Source organism: Bos mutus, chromosome 14 (assembly GCF_027580195.1).
Source record: "Bos mutus isolate GX-2022 chromosome 14, NWIPB_WYAK_1.1, whole genome shotgun sequence".
NCBI lineage: Eukaryota > Metazoa > Chordata > Mammalia > Artiodactyla > Bovidae > Bos > Bos mutus.
This window is the reverse complement of record NC_091630.1, coordinates 16993722-17019690: the sequence shown is the minus strand read 5'-3', so window position 1 is coordinate 17019690 and position 25969 is coordinate 16993722. Positions and strand designations below refer to the sequence as shown.

Here is a 25969-nt window from a genome sequence, read left to right as displayed (position 1 = left end):
ATAATTTCTGAAACTGATTAAAACCAGGGAATAGAAAGTTCAGCTTAAACTATCTTATAAATTAAATGACATTTTAAGGTACAGTTGTTTTAAATGATTTTTTATATATCCTCAAAATCATTTAATTCTGTTTTTCTAGTACTAGAAAAGAAATAGTTTTTTTGAGTTTTATATGTTAAAAGCAAATACAGCATGTTCATCTTATTTGCAAAAGTAACTACAGCCTGATTTTAAAAGATTATCATCTTCCTTAATGGTGAACAAAAACAATTAGATGAAATTTTCTAGGAATAAATGAAATTAATAAATTTATTAACATTACAAAATACAAAACAGTGTCTTAACAGTAGCTTGTGTGAAAAACTCTAATTTCCAGCAGCACAAAAGTTCAAGACAAGTAGTAACTAAATAGAAGTTCATTAATAAATACCTGGAAAATACACCATAATTTGTGCTATGTGAAGGATTGTATTAAATTTTAAAAGAGACTTTTTCAAACATGGCATGGAAGTATGAAGGCAAATCACATGGAAGTGACTAAATTTATTCTGTTTATCCTGGACTACTCAGTTTAAAAAAAAAAAAGTTTTGTGGAACATCTACCATATGCAGGGGAGAAAGAAGGTGCAATTAACCTAGTGCTTAAATTTTCATCATTAAGAGGTATGTAGTGCCATTAACTGGAGAAGGCAAGGGCACCCCACTCCAGGCAAGGGTACTCTTGCCTGGAAAATCACATGGACGGAGGAGCCTAGTAGGCTGCAGTCCACGGGGTTGCTAAGAGTTGGACATGACTGAGCGACTTCACTTTTACTTTTCACTTTCATGCACTGGAGAAGAAAATGGCAATCCACTTCAGTGTTCTTGCCTGGAGAATCCCAGGGATGGGGAAGCCTGGTGGGCTGCCATCTATGGGGTTGCACAGAGTCGGACACGACTGAAGCAACTTAGCAGCAGCAGCAGTGCCATTAACTGAAAGTGAATGATGTAGTATCAGGTGGGATGAGGGAAACTACACTGAGTTTTGCTTTAAACATGTTAGGCAACAGTAAAATATCCACTGGGCAATGTTCAAGAGGCGGTTAAAATTTGGAGTTTGGCTCTCAAGAGAAAATAAATGGACACAGAGATAAACACATAGGGTTGGCTGCTAAACACACACACACACACACACACACACACCCACCCACCCACACACACAGTTGGTTAAATCAAATAAACAGAAGAGGACTGGTCACACTATCAAAAACAACATATACTCAAGATACAAAGGAAAGAAACGCATCTGAGGAAGGAAATGAAGATGGTTCAGTAAGGAGAACCAACAGACTATATTGCACTAGTGTCAAGAATTGTGAACTATAATGAATGACGTGGAAGACAGGAGACTCCTGAGTCAGACAAAGGACTATATTACTCATGGCCCAGCAAGCAGCATGAGTATCAACATATATATTTATATAAGTTCCTTTTGCCCTCCAGTTTCACAGAGAAACAACAAAGATGTATCCGGGTAGATGACTTCACATGCAGTGGAATGCATTATAAGAAATGAATCCTGTACCTGAAACTAATTCAACACTGTAAATCAACAGTACTTCAAATAAAAAAAGGAGAAATGAACCCTGTGTTGAGGAACCAAATCTTTTATAATGGGCAGTAAGCAGGCACTCCATTGGCTCCAGAGGGACACTGGATCTATCTCCCAATACTGTTCACTATACAAATATCCTTTAAAAGCTAGTCCAGAATAAAGAGCAGTCATTGTCGCCATTCACAGTATGTACAAAAAAGCAAAAGATATCAGGTGTTATAACTTCTGAGGGCCAAGAGAGATGAAGGTTTCAATGGAAAAGGTATGATCATACATAAATGCCAATGAAACAGAAGATAATAAGTTTTGTCAGGTATATATAGGGTTGATTCCCAGGTGGCTCAATGGTAAAGAATCCGCCTGCCAATGCAAGAGATGCAAGAGACACAGGTTTGACACCTGGGTTGGGAAGATCCCCTAAAGAAGGAAATGGCAACCTGCTCCAGTATTCTTGCCTGGAAAATTCCAAGGACAGAGGAGCCTGTCAGGCAGGCTATAGTCAATGGGGTTGCCAAGAGTCAGACACCACTGAGCACACATGTGCATGCACATATACACACACATGTGTGTGTGCACATACTACACACACACACACATTATTTCATGTCACTTATAAGACTAATAAATGGAAACTTCAGTCCAACAAACTGAGGACATAATACTAATCATATCTGTTTACCAAAGAAAGATACTGGTAGGTATTCTCTCCAATGGGGGGTGGGAGGTGTGTGTGGGTGTGTGTGTTGGTGGGTGTGTGTGTGTCTGGAGAAGAGGAAGAAACAGGGAGAGAAGAGGGTAGATGGTTAACATGTATTATATTAAGAACCTACTATTTATCTGTCAAATATATTCATACCCTTGACCATCTGTCATAATAATCCATTTATTCATTCACTCAATAAAAGATTTTCTAAGAATTTCCTATATGTCAAGAAATTTTAGGTACTGGAGATAAAATGATAAGCAGCCAGTGACTAACTCTGTCCTCGGAGAACTGTCAAATGGTGAAGACAGACAGCATTCAAATCACACAGCTACATAAATACTACTGTCATTAAGTGCTATGAAAGAAATATACAGTGAATTATGAAGATGAATGTAACAGAAATACTTAATCAAACTGGGAAGGCGAGAAGAGAAAAAGCAGCCTTCGGGCTTACTTGAAGATATCGTAGGTGAGCTAAGACCTCAACACTAAGCTGAAATTTGAAGAGGGATAAGTTAAAAGGGTAAGGACCGTTTTAAGAATCCCAGACAGAAAAAAAAAAAAAAAAAATAGGCAAAATCATAATCACCACTGAGAAATTTAAAGAAGGCCAAGAGATCTGAAGCACAGAGAAAAAGAGGTACATAGCAAAAAGGCTGCTAACACTGACTCATAAATTGGAATGACTGTCCTGTCAGTTCCCTTTGATCCTAAACTGATAGTATTTTGTAGTCATTTTATATTCCTAAATAGCAGGCACTTGAAAATTTATCTATACATTAGGATCAGATTAACAAAGACTAAGAAAGAACTTTTTAACAAGCAGAACCTGCTATAAATCATAGGCAAAATATAGCATATAAAGAAGAGCTAAAGTTTATATTTAAAAAAAGAAAAGACAAACTGTTGAGAACCTATTTTAAAATATTTTACATACACAACTTATAGTCACCACATACTTCTACTTCTGAAGGAAGTGAAGAAGAATCTAGTCTCTCTATTTATCTATACAAATGTAAGTAACAGAAGTGCCACTGATTCCTGTGAATAGTAGCAATGAATTCAGAAGGTGGGCTGCACTGGACTCCCATAGGAGCTTTTAGCTCCTTCGCTGGAATCAGCGCCAGTCAAATAGAGAAAGTGATCAAGAGGGGAGAAGGAAAAGATAAAATGGAGCTGCTAAGACTTCAAAGACAAAGCACTCCTGTGACATCATGGAAGTGTGGCTCTTTTGATAGTATTTAAGATGAAGTCAGGGCTTTCCAAGTGACTAAGCCATAGAGAATCCAACTGCCAATGCAGGAGACAGAGGATGAATCCTGGGCTGGGAAGATCCCCTAGACAAATAAATGGCAACCCACTCCAGTATTCTTAACTGGAAAATCCCATGGACAGAGGAGCCTGGCAGGCTACAGTCCATGGGGTCACAAGGAGTTGGACACAACTTCTTGTGACTAAACAACAATAAATATGAACTAAAGAAGGAGATTCTCAAAGTGAAAGTGGAGAGTGAAAAAGTTGGCTTAAAGCTCAACATTCAGAAAATGAAGATCATGGCATCTGGTCCCATCACTTCATGGGAAATGGATGGGGAAACAGTGGAAACAGTGTCAGACTTTATTTTTAGGGGCTCCAAAATCACTGAAGATCGTGACTGCAGCCATGAAATTCAAAGACACTTGCTCCTTGGAAGGAAAGTTATGACCAACCTAGAGAGCATATTCAAAAGCAGAGACATTACTTTGCCAACAAAGGTCCGTCTAGTCAAGGCTATGGTTTTTCCTGTGGTCACGTATGGATGTGAGAGTTGGACTGTGAAGAAGGCTGAGTGCTGAAGAATTGATTCTTTTTAACTGTGGTGTTGGAGAAGACTCTTGAGAGTCCCTTGGACTGCAAGGAGATCCAACCAGTCCATTCTGAAGGAGATCAGCCCTGGGATTTCTTTGGAAGGAATGATGCTAAAGCTGAAACTCCAGTACTTTGGCCACCTCATGCGAAGAGTTGACTCATTGGAAAAGACTCTGATGCTGGGAGGGATTGGGGGCAGGAGGAGAAGGGGACAACAGAGCATGAGATGGCTGGATGGCATCACTGACTCGATGGACGTGAGTCTCGGTGAACTCCGGGAGTTGGTGATGGACAGAGAGGCCTGGCGTGCTGCGATTCATGGGGTCGCAAAGAGTGGGACACGACTGAGCGACTGAACTGAACTGAAAGAAGGAGATTCTCAAAGTTAAGAATGTATAAGGCTGGGTGGTACAATGTTTACAATATGGATGTTAAGAATAAAAGACACAATAATAAATAACCTGTGGAATAGACAGTGGAAAAATATTACATTTAGAAGACCCATATTCAGATTCTTTGCTTCAGAAACATTTGGACAATTTCAAGCCTCTTTGGTGGAACAGACAGTGGAAAAATATTATAAAGTAAGAAAACCCATATTCAGAATAAAAGTCTGACTTGTTAAACATTTGGACGATTTCTGAGCCTCAATTTCCTCCTCTGTTAGACAAACTAAATTTGTTGTGCTGAAAACAGTCTTATTTTGTAAACAAATTGAAAAACTTACATGCAAGTGATTTATAAGTTGCAAAATACTGTGTCCATAATAAGTTTTATTAATACTGTTAATACTTCTTTTAGTCAATTATATTTAATCCCATTTAAAAAGTTGTTCATTTTCTCACATTCTGAAGTCACAGTCGAAAAACTCTGCCTCTTTATCCTGAGTGAGCTTCTCTCAAAACTCACTTCCTAATATATTCAATAATATTCACAACACTATCTGGTCCCCAATTTCAATAACCCCTTTCAATTTAGGAGCATATGCACAAAAGCAGTTGTCTTCCACACAGGATACCGTGATAATCAGAAGCCAATCAGAATGATCACCAAATTCCTCTAAAATACACCATCTGCCACATTCCAAAACCTCTCATTCAAATTATATAAATCAATCGAAAAGCACATTAACAACCTCTTTTGGACGGTCTGTCTCTAAAAAAGACAGCAGGGATTACTTGTGCTTCCCTTAATTGTTCATCTAGAAGAGTTCAGAATTCTATCCAGAATCTTTTCCCCCTCCTGAAGCAAACATCAGTAATGACTCATGGGTGCTCCAGCCTCAAAAACCAAAGAAAAGCAAATACAATCATCACTTACTTGCTCATTCATTCAGTAAATATTCGTTGATAGCCTACTATTTGTGGGATATTGTTCTAGACACTAGGAATACATCTGTGATCAAGAAAGACAAAAAATTCCAGCCATAATAAAACATTAAATTCTAATAGCAGGAAAAAAAAAAAGCTCAACAAGACAAATCAGTAATATATATATTATGACAGAGTGTGATAAGAAAAACTTTAGAATAGTAAGAAAACAAAATGTGTTAGTGTGAATGTGTGTTTAGTCGCTAAGTCCTGTGAGACTCTTTTGCAACCCTATGGACTACAGTCTGCCATGTTCCTCTGTCCATGGGATTTTTCAGGCAAAAATACTGGAGTAGGTTGCCATTTCCTTCTCCAGGGGATCTCCCTGAACCAGGAATCGAACCCGCATCCCCTGCATTGGCAGGCGAATTCTTTACCTCTGAGTATGCACAAATATGCAAACAAGAGAGAAAAAAGTTTTTATATACAGTGGCTAGGAAAGAACTTGCTGAAAGGGTTATATTTCAATAAACTTGTAAAGGATTGTTAATAAATTATTTCTTCATTTAAAATTTATTTACAACTTGTTTATACCATCAGTCATATATACACACACAGATAAACACACACCCTCTAAACTTTTTTACAGGAATGTGAGATTAATATTATTTTAGAAATAGCTTTTAAAAATAATACTTATGAGCTCTCTCATAACCATATCATAACTACCATATCATAAATACCTAAGCCATGAATGTGGGTGGCAGTTCCCAAGATGGATGGAAAATTTAAATTTAAAAATACCCTAAATAACGTATGTGAATGTAGTTTAACTAAAAACACATTTTAGGATTAAAACACACCCAAGGAATATTTTCAAAGAACCAAATGCATGATCATATTAAAATTTTACATGCAAATCCATAAACATATCACTAAATGTAACACTTATATTGAACATTAGATGAATCTCCTTAAAAGAAGAAAAAATAAAAAAGTTTATCTTAGAAATATCATATGTATAATTTTTACAGTACTTTACTTTTATATAAAGGTTCAAAATGCAAATATATATATTGAGATCCTGAATATGCATTTAGATTACAAAAAATAATACAAATACTGTTATTAGAAAGATCAGAGTATTATCTAAATATGCTTGATTCGGTTCATTCTAGTGGTACACATGGCAAAACAAAAAAATGAAGAGTCCCTATCCTATGTAGGAACATACAGTAGGGACTTCCATGGTGGTGTGGTGGTTAAGAATCTACCTTGCAATGCAGGAGACACAGCTTCAATCCCTGGTTGGGGAACCAGAGATCTCACATACTATGGAGCCACTAAGCCCATGAGCCACAATGAAAGATCCCATGTGACGCAACAAAGCTCCTGCATGCCTCAACTAAGATCTACATACCCAAATAGATAAATTATTTTTATTTTTATAAACTATTAAAAAAAATGTGCAATAGATTCTAGTAACCTTAGTTCCTTCTTAGGTATCAAAATTCTAACCAGATGGTCTGGTCATTCTAATAACATTTTAATGATTTAATGATATGAAAACAAAACCTACCAAAAACTACTATTTGGACAATTATAAAAAGGAGATTCTCCAATAGCATATTCAAAGAATAATGATTAAATAGGCATTTAAAAAAAGCATGATTTAACCACTAATCATTTTTCCCAATGCAGGGGTAGATGATCCACAAAGGCTAATTCTTGCCCACCTCCTGTTTTGTGAATGAAGTTTTACTGGAACACAGTCACACCATTCATTTACCTATGGCTATCTTTGGTCTTCCCTGGTGGCTCAGTAAAAAGAATCTGCCTGCAGTGCAGGAGACCCAAGTTTAGTCTCCAGGTTGAGAAGATCCCCTGGAGAAGGGAATGGCTACCCACTCCAGTATTCTAGTATTCTTGTCTAGAAAAGCCCACGGACAAAGGAGCCTAGCTCTGCAGTCCTTGGGGCTGCAAAGAGTCAGACAGGACTGAGCAAAGAGTCAGACAGGACTTTCACTTTTTCACGGCTTTTTTTGTGTGCTAAAACAGCAGAATGGAAACAGAGCCCATATGGCCCACAAAGCCCAAAATGTTAGTAAAATGTTTAGTAAAATGTTTACCACCCCCTACCTTAAACTACTGGTAAAGTCTTCAACCCGTAAGGGATGGGTAGTGGCCTCATCCTTACATTTTTTTCCTTAGGGTTCCACACTCATCCTCATCAAGATGAAAATGTCTTTGTGAGGAGTTCTCTTCAAAAGAATGTTGATTCAGGGGTTCTCAGACTCACCTTTCAAATACTAATTTCCAGTTTCTAGTGTGGATGTCATTCAGCTACAAAGGCTACTATATCAAATTCTGCTTTCAAATGGTTTTGCATCCCTGCATATGTGCACTGCTTCAAACATTCAGTCCATATAATCTCTGTCTTCAGTTCAGTTCAGTCACTCAGTCGTGTTCGACTCTCCGCGACCCCATGAATCAGAGCACACCAAGCCTCCCTGTCCATCACCAACTCCCGGAGTTCACCCAATCTCTGTCTAGCTAATTACAAATCTTTTCATGGTTTCTGCTTTGAACTTAGTCAAAGTGAACTTACTTTGAACTCAAGTTTAATACATTTTCTATAAGCTACAGTATTTGTTACATATTATTAATTGAGTTCTACTCTTAACGCAGCTATCTGAAATCACCTCACTGGCCAATTAATTCTAAAGAAGAAATTCAGACCACTGATCCTTTAAGAATATCTATCTAGCTATTTTATCTCCAGCATCATTGTCTTGGCTTTACTAACGACATAGTGACTAACTGAACTCACTGCTGACGTCAGGCTCTCCTTACCAACCTCTTTATCCCCAGGCTTCACTGATCCTTCTAATATCTCCTCTCATCGTGAGAGGTGTGGATCTGCTATTACGGTAGTGAATAAAATGAAATAGATTCTAGGCAAAGAATTTCTAAAAAAAATTAATTCTAAGAAATAAGAGCCTTACTTCTGTGTGTTTTTCCTTTTTTTACACCATCAATATCTTTTCCCTCTTGTAAATACACAGAACGCTCAAACCCCTATTTTAACATGGCAAACTATGGGTCACAAAGTGCTACTATCCCAAGAAAAATATTTTCTCTTTGCAACGTTTTAAATTTCTTTTACTCCTTTCTATGTATTACATGATATATTTTAAAATTCAGTTGGATTTAGTAGTGGCTGAACCTGAAGTTAACTGTTATACATACAAAGAAATTATCTCTTAATAAAATAGAATAAAATCATTATTGTTTGTAAATACATCATTTATCAAAAATGATACAAAATACTTCATTTGAATTTTCAAAGAGGATAACTGCAGGGTGTATCCCAATGGACACAAATGAAAAAAAGAGGAAGAATGGATGAAAATGAGGGGTGGGGGGGAGGGAAGGTAAGGAAAGGAGAGAAGGAAAGAAAGTGCCTTTTTTAAAAGTCTTGCTGGAAAAGAAAATTCAAAACAAGTGAATAATGGTGTACTTACCGGAACTGTGGCAGTAGTCCATACACTGTGGAACCTGGACTGTGAAGGCTATCAAATCTGGAGCTAAAAGGGATTCTGGCTTTCTGCTCTCATTGAGCCACTTGCTGCTATGAAGGTCTTTAGTGTCAGAAGGACCCTGAAGCAATGGAATCAACTTCTCTTTTCCACTGTCACCTGAACAGACAGATGTATGAAAAAGAAGGTTATCAAAAAAAATATATAGGAGTAGCCTGGGGATGCTTGATTTTAAAGTATACTAACAATATAAAATTTCTATTTACACTTGGTAATTTTAGTTGTACATTTAGTTATATTCTAAAAAGTATGACTGATAAATTAAATGCACTTTTAACTCTTAAAATGTTTTAGTATTTACTTGATGAAGGTAGAACACATTCAGAAAAGCTTATAAAATAAAACAACATGAACACACTGTATTGTAAATATTCGAGGGAATCTGTACCTCTTTAAACTTATCTAGACATTTAATCCACATTGGAAAAAATTAAATAACAAATAGTTTAAGGAAAATACTATGAAATAAAGTATTGGAAGGAAGGCAAAGTCAATTACAACCTTAAGTTGAAAAACAGCTGCGGTTTCTGTTTAATTTCATATACTAGCAACATTTTAATTTAATTTTTAAGTGTCATATACATCTATACCTCCTATTCTACCCCAAAAAGTATAAGAATAAACTTTTCTTTAATTTTTCTTCCCTCATAACCATTCTTAAAACCATGCAATATATTTTTTTCTTAAGTAAAAATTAATTTATTAATGTCAAGAAGTATCATCCTGGCACAATTAACAATTTTTTTCAAGTAAAATAAAAAAATTTAAAACCTCTGATTCATAGGAACAATGAGTAAATTCTTGTTTCAGTAACGCTCCTTGTAAAACGCAAGGCCAATTCTCCTATACAGGCAATAAAGTTTTACACGGTCCAGCTGCACATACCTGGGGCTTTGGCACAAATTTTTATTGATCCCACGGTCCCAGAGGCACATTTGACCAATGATGTGCTGCAGTACTTCAATTCAACATTCTGGATTGAGCCCTCAAGAGTTGGCAGGGGATTCTTAGATTTCACACCTAATAAAAGAAAACTGCAAATGTACTAGCCGATTGAATTTAAATAATTTTTATACTCCTTCACCGAGGCATTTAAACTTAATTATACTTTAATTATCTACCTCAGATGTTCTTACAGTATTTGTGTCAGGCTTCACAGTTTAGTGTTTAGGAGGTAAAATGATGCAATTTTAAAACAAACAGGTTGAACTCTTAAAACTATACTTATGCAAATTTTAAACAAATAAGTTGTTTAAAAATATGGATACTAAAAAAAGAATCACATTTGGTTTTAGAATATAGAGTAAGATTTTCAATTTGAAACAAATTTAACTTATAAACTGACTTTCACTTATGCAGAGACATTAATTTTAGCATGAAACTACCTGTATAAACAGACTCCTCAAAATACCTTGGTCAGGTAGGATGCAAAGAGAGAAACAAGATAGCTCAAAACAGCTCCTAAGTTAAAATACAATAGCTTATAAGCAAAATCGATATGCCAACTGTAGCTAAAAGAAACTAAAGGGATTCTATATCAATTAATAAAAAAAAGTGAGCATTATCTTTTCTACTGTATGCTACTTGCTGAAGGACATAAAGCATAGAAGCAAACAATTACCAAGACATAACTGGTAGGGAATATGTAATTCAAAGAGGAGAAACTCATTTTGGCCCTGAAGCCTAGGTAAGAATTCAAAAGGCAGAGAAACCTTAAGAACATTACACTAACATTATTGTAAACAACAAAAAATGATGATAATGTGAAGAACTCTAATCCATTAACATATGCCAAAGGACTGTATGTTATCCACACATTTTATTCTATCCTCAAAACAGGGTGGTAATAAAAATGCCATTGTTCTCTCATTTTTACAAATTGGGATACACTGGATTAGAGGAGTTCAGTAATTTTCTCTCTGCACAGTCCTACAGCAGAGGAAGAACTGAGGTGTTTAACACAATTTGATCTTAACACAGAAAACTTCATCACTCATTTCACCAATACTCATGAAAAGAGGCTTTCTTTTCCCCATTCCACATTCCAATCAAATATGTATCATCCTTCACATGTGAAACTTCATGAAGGAGAACTAAGTATGAAGAATTAAGAAAACTATGAACTTTTATGACAGATATATTAAACATTATACCAAAATCTTTGATTTCAAACTCCCATGTGTTCAAGAAGCCTATAGAGTCTTTGTGAAATGTGGCCCAGGAAGCCTGCAAATTCACTAAAACACTACATGGTTATGCACTAGTTAAAGGACATCATCTTGAGAAACATCTCTCATATACTAATCTTTGCTTCAGAAGAAACTCTAAATTTGCTCATTTCTATTTGACTGTTACAAGAACATGTAACAATTTGGTTGCTATTTCCCAATATTCACCACTTGAACCTATTATCCTCATAGCAGGAGTCTAAATGCTATGTACTTACATCTTTTCTATGATTTTATCAGCTTTTATCAAATTCTCAAAATCTATGAACCAACAAACTAAGAAGTTGTATTTCAGAAAGTTAAACGATGCCTACAATATGACATAAACAGAGCAGTAACAGTAATAATAGTAATAGCAGTAGTAGCAGTAGTGCTAATTACAGCACCTAACATTCATTGAGCACTTAAAGTGCCATGCACTACATCTAATTTGCTATCTTTATTCATATCAAAAGACAGAAAAAAAGACGTAGCTATTACTATTCTATCTCATATTCAGGAAAACCAAAGTTTAGAGAAGTAAGGATTTTGCCCACGCTCAAGTCAGAAAGTGAGGAGGCTTGGATCACTTCTCTCCTCATAAGAAAGGAAGCTGAGCTACCTCAGTGTATTTAACATCTACTGTGGATGCACAAGTTATAATCAGTGATAATTTACCCTGTTCCAATCATTATGTTAAGTGATGAGAGGGATACAAAATGGAATAATACCTTATTCTAATTCAAACACCCAGAGTCAGACTCTTATTCTACACCAGTTTTTTGGGAAAAAAAAATTGAAGAATCTAGATAATAATCAGGAGGCAAGAGCAAATGAAAGATTCTCTCAAGGGCGAGAACTGAAATAGTTCAGTTGGCTGCAAAACTAAAAATAGACAAACATGGCTTTTTTAAAAATTACTTTATAAACTGCTTCTTTTACAAAGTTTACACGAAGTTTAGGGCTCTACCTTGAATCTCAAACGAAAGGTCTAAGTCTTTGTTAGTATCTATTCTGTGCTGTATATATTGATAAGATTCTGAAGAGTATTATCAGAAGAGCTGTAATGTATAGCACAGGGAATCATACTCAATATTATAATAATCTATTATTAGATTATTACAATAATCTAATAATCTATATTATAATAATAGAAAATAATATATATTTATCTGCATCACTGTGCTATATACCTGAAACACTGAAACAACACTGTAAATCAACTATATTTCAATAAAAAATAATTTGAAATCTCTTCTGATAAGAATGACATACATGTATAAAGCATCTTATTTTAGATTATAACTATCAAGAATTTATTTTGCTTTTTAATTATCATTAAATTTCTCAGATATTTTTAAATGTTTTATAAACTAAAACATCCCGTATAGTTTCTCCGTAAGAAATTTTTTTCCTAAAGTAATTTTCTTTTAATTGCTCAACCTCAGATTTTTTAAAAGATAATTATAGTCATCTCTTGATACACTTCAACAATGGAGAAAAGCTGCTAATAAAAAATAACCTTAGTAATATAATTTCTGAACCTTAAGTGATACGATGTTCAACATGGTTCATCAGTTGTGACAAATATACCACCCTGGTGAGGGATGTCAATATTGGGGGAAGCTATGTAAACTGATACGGAGGCAGAAGCTGTATTGAAAACTTTAGACTTCCCCTTCAATTTTGCTGTGAACCTAAAATTGCTCTAAACAAGAAACAGTATTCATAAAAATAATTTAAAAATAAACTTGGCTTATTTCCACTCTACCATCAAACCAAAATTTGTAAAATACCCCAAACACACGCACTAGGAAGAGATAAAGGAAGAGTCTTGGCAATGAACAACTCAGGGCACCCCTCACATTGTTTTCAAGCTACATGAATGCTGCTTCCTAAAATTGTGAAAGGAAATCGTCCTGTTAGGAACACGAAATGGTGAAACAAAAAGGCCAAAAACTCTGAAACTGAAAAATCAAGGCTTCAGATATAGGTAGTATTATGTATTTAGTAGTTATGTGGCTTAAGGCAAGCCACTATTAATTATTGTTTCACGTGGAGGCCAAAGACTGCAGTTATTGTTCAAGGTATTTAACTCTGAGAAATCTGAATTTTATACGGAACTTAATTAAAGGGAAGAGGTGCAAAATTTTGGAAAGTTGTATAGTCATCTGATATGAGTCAACAGAACAATTACAGACAGTGACAGTATCTTATATTTGACATAATGACTTCACAAAGCAGTGTCGTATGCATTTACTCAAATATTGCTATCAAAATCTACTAGAGGAAGGGAAGAAGGAATCCTTAAGGTACTGCAATTGAAATACAATTTCACATGGTATATACTATCAATAGAATAACCTAAAAATACTGAATTTTCATAATACAATTTAGTATAAAATAATACAGTTATTTCTTGTCCTTTTAGTATTTTTCTGAATGATATTAACTCAACACACAATCTCAGTCCTGTGGTACACCATTAATTCAGATTCTCTTCCCATCATCTTTCCCTTTTTTAAATTAATTTAATTATTTTAATTGCAGGCTAATTACTTTACAATATTGTAGTGCTTTCTGCCATACATTGACATGAATCAGCCACGGTATACATGTGTCCCCCCATCCTGAAACTCTCTCCCACCTCCCTCCCCATCCCATCCCTCAAGGTAATCCCAGTGCACCGGCCCTGAGTGCTCTGTCTCATGCATCAAACCTGAACTGGTGATCTATTTCACATATGCTAATATACCTGTTTCAAAGCTATTCTCTCAAATCATCCCACCCTCACCTTCTACAGAGTCCAAAAGTCTGTTCTTTATCTCTGTGTCTCTTTTTGCTGTCTTGCATATAGAGTTATCGTTACCATCTTTCTAAATTCTCTATACATGCGTTAATATGTTGTATTGGTGTTTTTCTTTCTGACTTACTTCACTATGTGTAATAGGTTCCAGTTTCATCCACCTCATTAGAACTGATTCAAATGAGTTCTTTTTAATAGCTGAGCAATATTCCATTGTGTATATATACCACAGCATTCTTACCGATTCATCTGCCGATGGGCATTTAGGTTGTTTCCGTGTCCTAGCTATTGTAAACAGTGCTGCGATGAACACGGGTACACGTCTCTTTCAATTCTGGTTTCCTCAGTGTGTGTGCCCAGCAGTGGGATTGCTGGGTCATATGGCAGTACTATTTCCAGTTTTTTAAAAAATCTCCACACTGTTCTCCATAGGGCTGTACTAGTTTGCATTCCCACCAACAGTGTAAGAGGGTTCCTTACCACCACACCCTATCTAGCATTTATTGTAGACTTTTTGATAGCAGCCATTATGACCAGCGTGAGATGGTACCTCATTGTACTTTTGATTTGCATTTCTCTGACAATGAGTGATGTTGACCATCTTTTCATGTCTTTGTCAGCCAACTGTATGTCTTCTTAGAAGAAATGTCTGTTTAGTTTTTTGGCCCATTTTTTGATTAGGTCGTTTATTTTTCTGGTATTGAGATGCATGAGCTGCTTGTATATTTTTGAGATTCTTTGTCAGTTGCTTCGTTTGCTATTTTCGCCCATTCTGAAGGCTGTCATTTCACCTTGCTTATAGTTTCCTTCATTGTGCAAAAGCTTTTAAGTTGAATTAGGTCCCATTTGTTTATTTTTGCTTTTATTTCCATTACTCTGGGAGGTAGGTCATAGAAGATCCTGCTGTTATTTATGTCAGAGAGTGTTTTGCCTGTGTTTTCCTCTAGAATTTTTATAGTTCCTGGTATTATGTTTAGACCTTTAATCCATTTTGAGTTTATTTTTGTGTATGGTGTTAGAAAGTGTTCTAGTTTCATTCTTTTACAAGTGGTTGACCAGTTTTCCGAGCACCACTTGTTAAAGAGATTGTCTTTTCTCCATTGTATATTCTTGCCTCCTTTGTCAAAGATACGCTATCCAAAGGTGCGTGGATTTATCTGAGCTTTCTATCTTGTTCCACTGATCTATATTTCTGTCTTTGTGCCAGTACCAAACTGTCTTGATGACTGTAGCTTTGTACTATAGTCTGAAGTCAGGCAGGTTGACTCCTCCAGTTCCATTCTTCTTTCTCAAGATTACTTTGGCTATTCGAAGATTTTTGTATTTCCATACAAATTGTGAACTTATTTGTTCTAGTTCTGTGAAAAATACCATTGGTAGCTTGATAGGGATTGCATGGAATCTATAGATTGCTTTGGGTAGACAGTACACTCATTTTCACTATACTGATTCTTCTGATCCACGAACATGGTGTATTTCTCCATCTATTTGTATCATCTTTGATTTCCTTTATCAATGCTTTATAGTTGTCTATATACAGGTCTTTCTTTCTTTAGGTAGATTTATTTCTAAGTATTGGAGAAGGAAATGGCAACCCACCCCAGTGTTCTTGCCTGGAGAACCCAGGGACAGCAGAGCCTGGTGAGCTGCTGTCTATGGGGTCGCACAGAGTCAGACACGACTGAAGCGACTTAGCAGCAGCAGCAGCAGCAACAGCATTCCTAAGTATTTTACTCTTTTCATTGCAATGATGAATTGTTTCCTTAATTTCTCTGTTTTTTCATTGTTAGTGTATAGGAATGCAAGGGATTTCTGTGTGTTAATTTTATACCCTGCAACTTGACTATATTCATTGATTAGCTCCAGTAATTTTCTGGTAGTGTCATTAGGGTTTTCTATGTAGAGGATCATGTCATCTGCAAACAGTGAGAGTTTTGCCTCTTTTCCAATTTGGATTGATTTTATTTCTTTTTCTTCTCTGCTTGCCGTGGATAAAACTTCCAAAACTATGTTGAATAGTAGTGCCCACCATCTTTTTTATCCAACATAATTCTCCTAACCTCACAGACATGTTAACCCCTCAGTGTTCAGTATGATCATTCAGATAAATTAAAACACAAACTAATGAGAATAACCTGTATATCTGAATGGAAGTAAAACATTAAGGATCAAGTGATACATAAGTTTATTTCTGTTTCTGCCTTAATTTTTAGGGTCCAATACCAACAAAGAAATGAAAATGGAAAGATAAGAGCTAAAAGTGAAACTCTCAAAGAGGCAAGCAGTGTCATCAAAATTTCAGAAGATCGATAATGATGAACAAGTAGCAACAGGATGACTTACAGAAAAGTGCTTGTGAGTTACCATATTAAGAAGCAAGTTGATTGGCAATAAGCCCAGGAAAGGTAAGAATTAAAGAAGCCAGGTAGTTCCGAGGGCAGGAATGCAGATGAGGCCAAAAAGATGAGCAGTGACTGAAAGTCTATCTAATGACCACAGATCCTTTGCCTTAATCCATGCAGCAATGCAAGTATCCCACTCACATCCCAACAATGGAGAAGTTGAACCAGAAGAACAATGAACTAAGGGACACTAAAAAGGAAAGGGGTGCATACTAAAAATGGGAGACTATCTAAAAATGAATATAAAGTAGATGTAATGAATAATGAAATCTTTTCTTTTACTCTCTAAGAACCGTGAATACTAGAGTTAAAACCTGCAGCAAGGAAATGGAAGGATTTCTATGAAAACTGGCCACTCCAAGAAAAGTGAACCACAGATACTGATAACTCATTACCCCCTCACCTCCGAAAACATGAATAAGTGTCCAATACTCCTAAAATGACACCTGCCATTCAGTAAGCTTCAACCTTACAAACAGGTTTCCAATTTATTTTCCAATTTTTAGCTATATAAAATTTATTCTACAATATGAGGGATCACCAGAAACTAGGCATAAATCACTAAAATGAAAAGTAGAGATAAAAAAACAACAGAAAAGGAACTTCAGGTAAATAGATACTGGGATCAGAAAACGAGGTAATAATAATTATACTATTATTTTATATTTATCATGATAAATATATTAAGTTATTAACCCCAAGGATAAAATTACATAACAAAAACATTTAATGACAGTATATTTCATATATACATGCCCATAACATATTAACACTGAATATATACTTAAGCAAAACCTGTGATATAATTAGATGACTTAGGAGAACAGAAGAACAGAGCCTATAGTAAGTACTGCCCATAAAAGCTAAATCCTCTTGATAGGCTGGATAATACCATCCCACCATCACTCAAGAAGCCCGAATCCTAATCCCAGGATCTGAGAATATGCTATCTTACATGACAAAGGAATATTAAGGTAAAAAAAAAAGAATTAAAATTACTAATAACCTACTTTGAAATATGGAGAGTATCCCACATTATCCAGGTGGAACACATGTAAACATCAGAGTTTTTAAAAATATTATTAAAAGAAGGCAGCAGAAGATAGGAGTCAGAGAAAGACATGTCATGACAGAAGCACTACCAGAGAAATGCATTTTGCTGGCTTTGAAAATGGGGCATGAGGACTAGACCAAGGAATGCTGGTGGCCTATATAAGGTGCAAAAAGCAAGGAAATGGATTCTCTCCTAGAGGCTTCATAGAACACAACTCTACTGACACCTTGATTTTAGTACAAGAACATTTTAGACTTTAAACTACAGAACTGTAATAAAACAGTAAACTTATGCTATTTTAAGGCATTAGGGTTATTGTAATAGATAGCATGTATAGATAGTATTATAAAATCTAACTAAACATGAAAAGATAAGAAAACTTCAATATAAGCATTTTATTTAGAAATTTAGAGGTAAATAACTAAGAATCACCCATTCCAGTCCATTTTAGTTTGCTGATTCCTAGAATTTGCCTTGATATCAATAACTTCAGATATGCAGATGACACCACCCTTATGGCAGAAAGTGAAGAGGAACTAAAAAGCCTCTTGATGAAAGTGAAAGAGGAGAGGGAAAAGTTGGCTTAAAGCTCAACATTCAGAAAACTAAGATCATGGCATCTGGTCCTATCACTTCAGGGAAGTAGATGGGGAAAAAGTGGAAACAGTGTCAGGCTTTATTTTTTTGGCTCCAAAATCACTGCAGATGGTGACTGAAGCCATGAAATTAAAAGACACTTACTCCTTGGAAGGAAAGTTATGATCAACCTAGATAACATATTCAAAAGGAGAAACATTACTTTGCCAACAAAGGTCCATCTAGTCAAGGCTATGGTTTTTCCAGTGGTCATGTATGGATGTGAGAGTTGGACTGTGAAGAAAGCTGAGTGCCAAAGAATTGATGCTTTTGAACTGTGGTGTTGGAGAAGACTCTTGAGAGTCCCTTGGACTGCAAGGAGATCCAACCAGTCCATCCTAAAGGAGATCAGTCCTGGGTGTTCACTAGAAGGACTGATACTGAAGCTGAAACTCCAATACTTTGGCCACCTCATGCGAAGAGTTGACTCACTGGAAAAGACTCTGATCCTCGGAGGGATTGGGGGCAGGAGGAGAAGGGGATGACAGAGGATGAGATGGCTGGATGGCATCACCGACTCGATGGACATGAGTTTGGGTAAACTCCGGGAGTTGGTGGTGGACAGGGAGGCCTGGCATGCTGCGATTCATGCGGTCGCAAAGAGTCGGACATGACTGAGCAACTGAACTGAACTGAACTAAGAATAAGCCACAAATGATTGCCTCTAAAAAAACAGTGGAGATTGTAAGGACCCACAGAACTGCACTTTTTGTTACAGGCTTTAAAAACTGATAATTTAATAAAATAAAACAAAAGGTCACTCAAACAGGCTGGACTCATTCCAGACACACAAAAATAAAAAGAATCACAAGATAATGAACAAACAGTAAAAGTTTCTGTAGAGGAAAAAGGCAAATTCTTTTAAAACACACACTGAAAGAATTGTCATCTTAGCAAAGTTATTAGAGCACATTCTATAGTAGCGAAGAGCTTCTAAATGGTTGATAGTGTAATAAAAACTAAGCATTATCATTTCAGGGGAAGAATAAAAGGAGAAAGCAAGATAAGAGGGAGATTTATTACATGAGAGGAAAGTGGAAGTCTCAACAAGAGTGCGCAAGCAAGGACAAACAGGTATACCAAGAAAGCTAGCTAGTTCTTGGTAATTTGGGATTCTGGGTTTACATTTCTAAAGGCTTTCTTTTTAAAAAAACATTGCCAGAGTTAAGGGTATATGCCAAAGCAAATATTAATATTTGTGTTTACTATTAAATACCCAGAGATGTAACCAGTCTACCCAGGATCACATTTTAAGTAAACTTGTTAGTTTGATGGTTCCTAGACCATGAAGAAATTAAGATCTGAGTGCTGACAGGACTGTGGTTACAAATTCACAGGGAAAACACCCACCGTCTTCCACATTAAGGCCAAAACAAAGAAGTTTCTTTGTTAAAACGAGAGTGGGACAGATTTTTAAAACAGTCCATCTTTCTCCTAGTCTTTAGAAGTTATGAGCTCAGGAAAATGGAAATCACTTCCCAATTCCTCCTTTTTGGTCTCCACCCCTTTCTGGTGATTAAAGGCCAAGCCCACTGGTAACTGAGTTGCCAAAGCCCATTAGGATAGTCAAAGCATGAATACCTGTTTCCCACTCTAGTTTTCCATTCCTCCTTGTTAGGGGATTTTTTTCCTTTCTTTCTCACAGGTTCAGCAGTTCACTTACTAATAAGAGTTGTATGTGTTATACATTTTCCAGCATGGGTGTTCAAAAAGGAAAGGATTTCAGGTAATTATCATACCGTGCTACCAGGCACAGAAGTCACATCACGCTATGCCTTATGTTTCTTAAGTAAATATACACCATAATTGAACATTTTCCTCCCTAGGATTACACCCACGCTAGATGAGGAAGCAACAAGTAGTTTTTGAGGTTAAACACTAGAGGTTATGCAGAGATACAAAGTACATTATAAATCCCAAAATGTACTAGTTTAACAATTTTGTTTCCATAATTACAAAGTGGGTATAATTCACTAGCTACCTTACAGAATAGTCTTTGCAGAAATTATAGCAGAGTATCTGGCATGTTAGGATTCAATAAATGTTAGCCTGTATATTCTCACTGTTACTATCACTACCAACAATACAAGCTTATGGGGGAAGCTCAGTTTATACATAAGGAGTAATAAGGGAGTTTAATAAATCACTACACTTTTATTCTAGTATAAATTCCGCCATCAAATAGCTGTATAATTTTGGATTTAAAGTCTCTATGATTCACTTTCTTCATGTGAAAAAAAAGAACTGCAAGGAGATCCAACCAGTCCGTTCTGAAGGAGATCAGCCCTGGGATTGCTTTGGAAGGAATGATGCTAAAGCTGAAACTCCAGTACTTTGGCCACCTCATACGAAGAGGTGACTCATTGGAAAAGACTCTGATGCTGGGAGGGATTGGGGGCAGGAGGAGAAGGGGACAACAGAGCATGAGATGGCTGGATGGCATCACTGACTCGATGGACGTGAGTCTGGGTGAACTCCGGGATTTGGTGATAGACAGGGAGGCCTGGCGTGCTGGGATTCATGGGGTCACAGAGAGTCGGACACGACTGAGAGACTGAATTGAACTGAACTGAACCTTTCTTTAAGCTTTAAAAGCCAATGATTAGCTGCAGTGTAGGAAATTAAAGATTGTATAACAGGACCTGGAAAGGAAAAGTGGCCTTTGACAGGAACAATATTGTGATATACCATCAGCATTTTTTAAAGGCAAAGAAAAATTACACTAAATGGAACTGTTATGTTTCTGTATATATGATAGAAAAACTATGAACTAGGTAATGTCAGCAACTTTAATGAAAGATGAGAAAAATAAAATTTTCAAAAATACAATTTACAGATTGATATTGCAAGAATAACTTTTGAAACATTTTCTACTTCCCATTAGCCTCTAGAGCTATACTGTCAGATAAAGAACAATAATTATTACTTTTTGAGACAAATAATAAAGTGGTACATTATTATATTTGGTTATTCTATACATAAAAGTTCTTAGTTTGAATAATAAAATAATTTCTGTTATGATCATTCAGTATTATACCCACAAAAGAACTTTAAAAAAAAAAATCTGCTTCTTGGATTAGGTATTTCCTAACACATATGAGATGGAAATACATGAAAATAAATTCTCATTAATAACCACTGGTAGAAATATCTAAAGAAGGACTACTGTGTAAAAGTCATAAAGATTTTTTAATAAAAAATTTTTAATTCTGGAAAAGGATGCTAAATTACTAGCTGGCAAAATAAAAGACATCACAGTGAAGGGCAAAGTGTTAGTCACTCAGTCATGTCCAATTTTCTGAAACCCTATAGACTATAGCCCACCAGGCTCCTCTGTTCATGGAATTCTCCAGGAAAGAATATTGGAGTGGGAAGCCTTTCCCTTCTCCAGGGGATCTTCTTGACCCAGGGATCGAACCCAGATCGTCCTGCATTTCAGGCGGATTTTTTTCACTGTTTCAAGGAAACGTGTGTTTGTGCATGCGTAAGTGTACGTAGTGGTAGGTGGTAAAGGGCACACCAATATGAAAATAAATACAACATTCAGTCCCTCTGCACAGGAAAAGATCGTTCTTCCTCCTTTAGTTTAATTCTGCCATAAGGCACTGTCAATTCTACCACAAGTAAAAGTGCCCAGCCAAATATCCAACCACTATGAAACCTTGACTCTATCAAGCATTCTTTTACTGTATGAACTCTGACTGCATGCAACCAAGATTCATTCTTCCTATTTCAATCACTCACCTCCAAGGACAAAATCAAATGCCTACTACGTATACCTCTGGACGTTTCTCACTGTCAAAAGCAATCACTCAGGCTTGAGGATGCAAGCTTTTGTCTGCATCACCTAAGAATGATCATCTATTAATGGTTCTTCATGCACAGCACTGACTCTCATGTCTCATTCACTCACTGATTCACTACATTTTACTAAACACTACTATACACCATGCACAGTCAAGGATTATAGGGATAAACAAGATCAATTCAGGCTCATCTCTCATGAAATCTACAACCTAGCTGAATGAATAAATAAATCCATGAATCAGTGAATGATAAAGAATACAAAAGAAAATTCACCTAAACAGGAAATGTAAGCAATAAAAAGAAATATGACAAAAGATCAATTTTGCTGTAACTAAAGAAAAGTGAGTTAAAGGAAAAATGAAAATTTAAGCAACAGCATTTAAAGTTGTTGAGGTTTTATTAAAACAACCATTATCCTTCATTACCAGTGGCATTACATATTCATGGAATAATTTGAGAGAGAAATACATTACTTGTTAAGGTTTATAATCCATAACCAAGTAATTCACTCCTGGGAATTTATCTCAAAGAAATAATTAAAAAGAAGGAAAAATGCTGTATAGCAATATTAATTACAGCAGCAAAAGTCAGAAAACACTTTAAATGTCAGAAGAGGAGAATAGTTAAGTGTATTATGAAACAACAATATCTCATTATTAATTTAAAAACCTGTGTTACTTGATGTTTATGTGAAATATGCAAAATGTATCTATATGAAATGTTAAACAATAATAGAATATAATACAGTGCATGCAACATGGTTACAACAGTGAAAATAACACATGGAAAAATATTAGAAATTAAATAGAAAGTGGCAAAAAACCCCATATATAATCTAAAAATTGACCTACTAATCAGTTTCGAAGCTTTAATACCTTCATATAATAAGGGTTCATATTAAAGATCGCAAACAAATCATACTCTACAACAACTGTAGATAGACTCTGAAGACGATGACAAAAAAAATCCCCCTACTAATTCTGGCATTTATATCCAAAATTACAAGTTAAAGGAAAGACAACAAACAGAGGTCAATATGTAAATTTACAAATAACACTAAGCTTTCCAATAAATAATCCAAATACAATAAAAAGTAAGTAACTGAAGATCTCAAAAGTCTAAGAAAAACATTTTTAAATACACAAGTAGAGTATGGTGTATAATCTATAAAAATACTGAATCATTATTTTGTATAATTGTAATAAAAAAGAAAGAAAAGGAGGGAGATGAGTTACTTTACACTGTTTTGTTAATGAAACACAAACAAAAAATACACAAGTGGAGGAGAAACAGAAATGACAGTCCAATCTATACATAAATTGGACTCTATAAGTTATTCATGAATCAGTGCAGGCCACATCCCTAAATAACAAACATCACTATTGCCAAATTCAGAGTAAAATATTCTGTCAGATAGTTAGGTATGTTTAGGCTAGGAAATAATAGCATCGACTCATAGTCACATTCACCCTTATTCTAACCAAAAAGAAACATAATCAAGACTTTTTTAAAGATATTTCTCAGTTCATTATAGAAACAAACTAGTTTCACTTACAGGAAGACATAATAGATTTCCTCCTATTTCTCATGTGAAGGACACCTAAAATCCCATTATTATATAGAAAACAAAAATAAGACTCTGAAAGATGGAAAGAAGGCAGCCCATCAGTTAGGGACCTCAGGATCCAAAGACAGTCACAGTGGTGAGGTGCATAAGCTTTGTTTTTGCCTCACATATTCCAGACTGGAAGCTGAAGAAGCCAGCAACCCATGAAGGCCAACAGGTACACATAAAATTTATTAACAAAATTTCACTCTCCCTAGCCAAAGTAACTGAATAAAAAGCATCAGCAGCAAGACAAAAATCGCACAGATAATAACTGCTCTACTCCAGGTAAACACCACAGAAAAAACTGTCGTCCCAACTCCCACCATACTAGCAAAGGTCTACTAGACTTCTACTTTCAACATGCTCTAACAAGGAAACCCAGTGCTCCAACCTGAGTAGTACAGAGGAGACTTAATAGGGAACATGGACTTCCAACCCAACCCAGCAATAAGGAGGCACCCCTCAACTTTCCAGGGTGGGATCAAAGAAGCCCTTGCAGAGAGTTAGGACTTTCACCAACCTCCAGCAATAATAAGCAACTCTACTACCACCACCACGGTATCAGTAGAGACCTCATGCAGAACAGCAATGAGGTCTTGTGATCCAATCACTGCAAGCCAGAGAATTATAACTGGAGTTCTGTATAAGAGCTAGAATTCTCACCCTGGGCCAGAACTTACCGTCCACTCCACCAGCCTTAGATACCAATGGAAGTCTAATGGAAAACCCGGACTTCTACCTCCACCAGTGAGTAACAAGGGTACACATTCCCTTCCACAGTTGGAGCATCATCAGATGAAGCTGTATAAACTAGAAAGTTTAAATGAGATCTGCTGCTGCTGCTGCTAAGTCGCTTCAGTAGTGTCCAACTCTGTGCAACCTCACAAACAGCAGCCCACTAGGCTCCTCTCTGCTGCTACTGCTGCTGCTAAGTCTCTGCAGTCGTGTCTGATTCTGTTCAACCCGAGACGGCAGCCCACCAGGCTCCTTGTCCCTGGGATTCTCCAGGCAAGAATATTGGAGTGGGTTGCCATTTCTTTCTCCAATGCATGAAAGTGAAAAGCGAAAGTGAAGTCACTCAGTCATGCTCGACTCTTAGCGACTCCATGGACTGCAGCCTACCAGGCTCCTCCGTCCATGGGATTTTCCACCCAAGAGTACTGGAGTGGGGTGCTATAGGCTCCCCTCTAGTGCCTGGAAAATCCCATGGACGGCGGAGCCTGGAAGGCTGCAGTCCATGGGGTTGCTGAGGGTTGGACACGACTGAGCGACTTCACTTTCACTTTTCACTTTCACGCTTTGGAGAAGGAAATGGCAATCCACTCCAGTGTTCTTGCCTGGAGAATCCCAGGGACGGGGGAGCCTGGTGGGCTGCCATCTATGGGGTTGTACGTCTATGGAGCAGGGTCTCAGAAAACAATTTACAAATTTTTAGGTTTCAGTCAAAAATCAACTGTCATACCAAAAACCAAGTTCACAAACTGAATGAAAAAGACAATTAATATATGCCACTGATATGACAACAGATGTTAGATCCAACAAACGCTTTTTAAAAGGCATCATAAAAGTATTTCAACGAGCAATTGTAAGCATGCGTGAACAAATGAAAATGATAATTAACCAAAGGCAGGCAGGTAGGGATGGTAACGAAAAAGGATTCAAAAACAAATTTTAGAACTGGAAAATTCAGCAAAAGAAATAAGAAACTCAATGAATGGGTTCAACATCAGAATGGAGAAGATAAAGGAAAGAATTCATTAAACGGGAGATAACACAATAGCAATTATCCATTCTGAATCATAAAGAAAAAAGGAAACACACACATACACACACACAACAGAATCTCAAGTACCTACAGGATCATAATAAAAGATCTAACATTGATGTCACCAGGGTACCAGAAGTAAAGGAGAAAGGTGGGGCTGAAAAAGTACATGAAGAAATAACAGCAAAAAACTTCTCAAATTCAGCAAAAGACATAAGCATGAAAATTAAGAAGTTACACTAACCCCAGAGTAATCAAAGAAATCAAAACACAAAGATAAGCTACTAAAAACTAAAGACAAAGAAAAAAAATCTTAACAGAAGTAAAGGAGAAGTGACACCTTACTCACAGGGAAAAAACAACTCAAATGACAGTAATTTTTGTTTTTGTTTTTTTTTACTTTAAACCACAGCGGGAAGTGGCACAACATTTTTCAACTGCTAAAAAAGACTTCAGGATTTGAAGGGAGAAACCAGACATTCTCAGATGAAGGGAAAGTAGGAAAATTTGTAACATGTAGACTTTTCCTAAAGAATAAAGTAAGTTCTCCAAGCAAAAAGGATTTAAAATAAGGACCTGTGAAATATTAGGAAAAAAGAATAAAATAAAAATAGATACATATTAAC

The 25969-nt window shown here is 36.2% G+C and overlaps 1 protein-coding gene across 12 annotated transcripts in view; it reads right to left on the bottom strand.

Moving 5' to 3' along the window:
- Positions 1 to 25969, bottom strand: part of VPS13B (vacuolar protein sorting 13 homolog B) — an 805186-nt gene that overhangs the window by 567661 nt on the left and 211556 nt on the right. For all 12 annotated transcript variants that reach the window (XM_070383035.1, XM_070383034.1, XM_070383036.1 and 9 more), the window contains exons 18-19: positions 9943 to 10077; positions 8983 to 9156 (exon numbers count right to left, since the gene is read on the bottom strand). In XM_070383035.1, coding sequence (XP_070239136.1) covers positions 8983 to 9156; positions 9943 to 10077 — 309 coding nt within the window. The remainder of the gene's footprint in view (positions 1 to 8982; positions 9157 to 9942; positions 10078 to 25969) is intronic.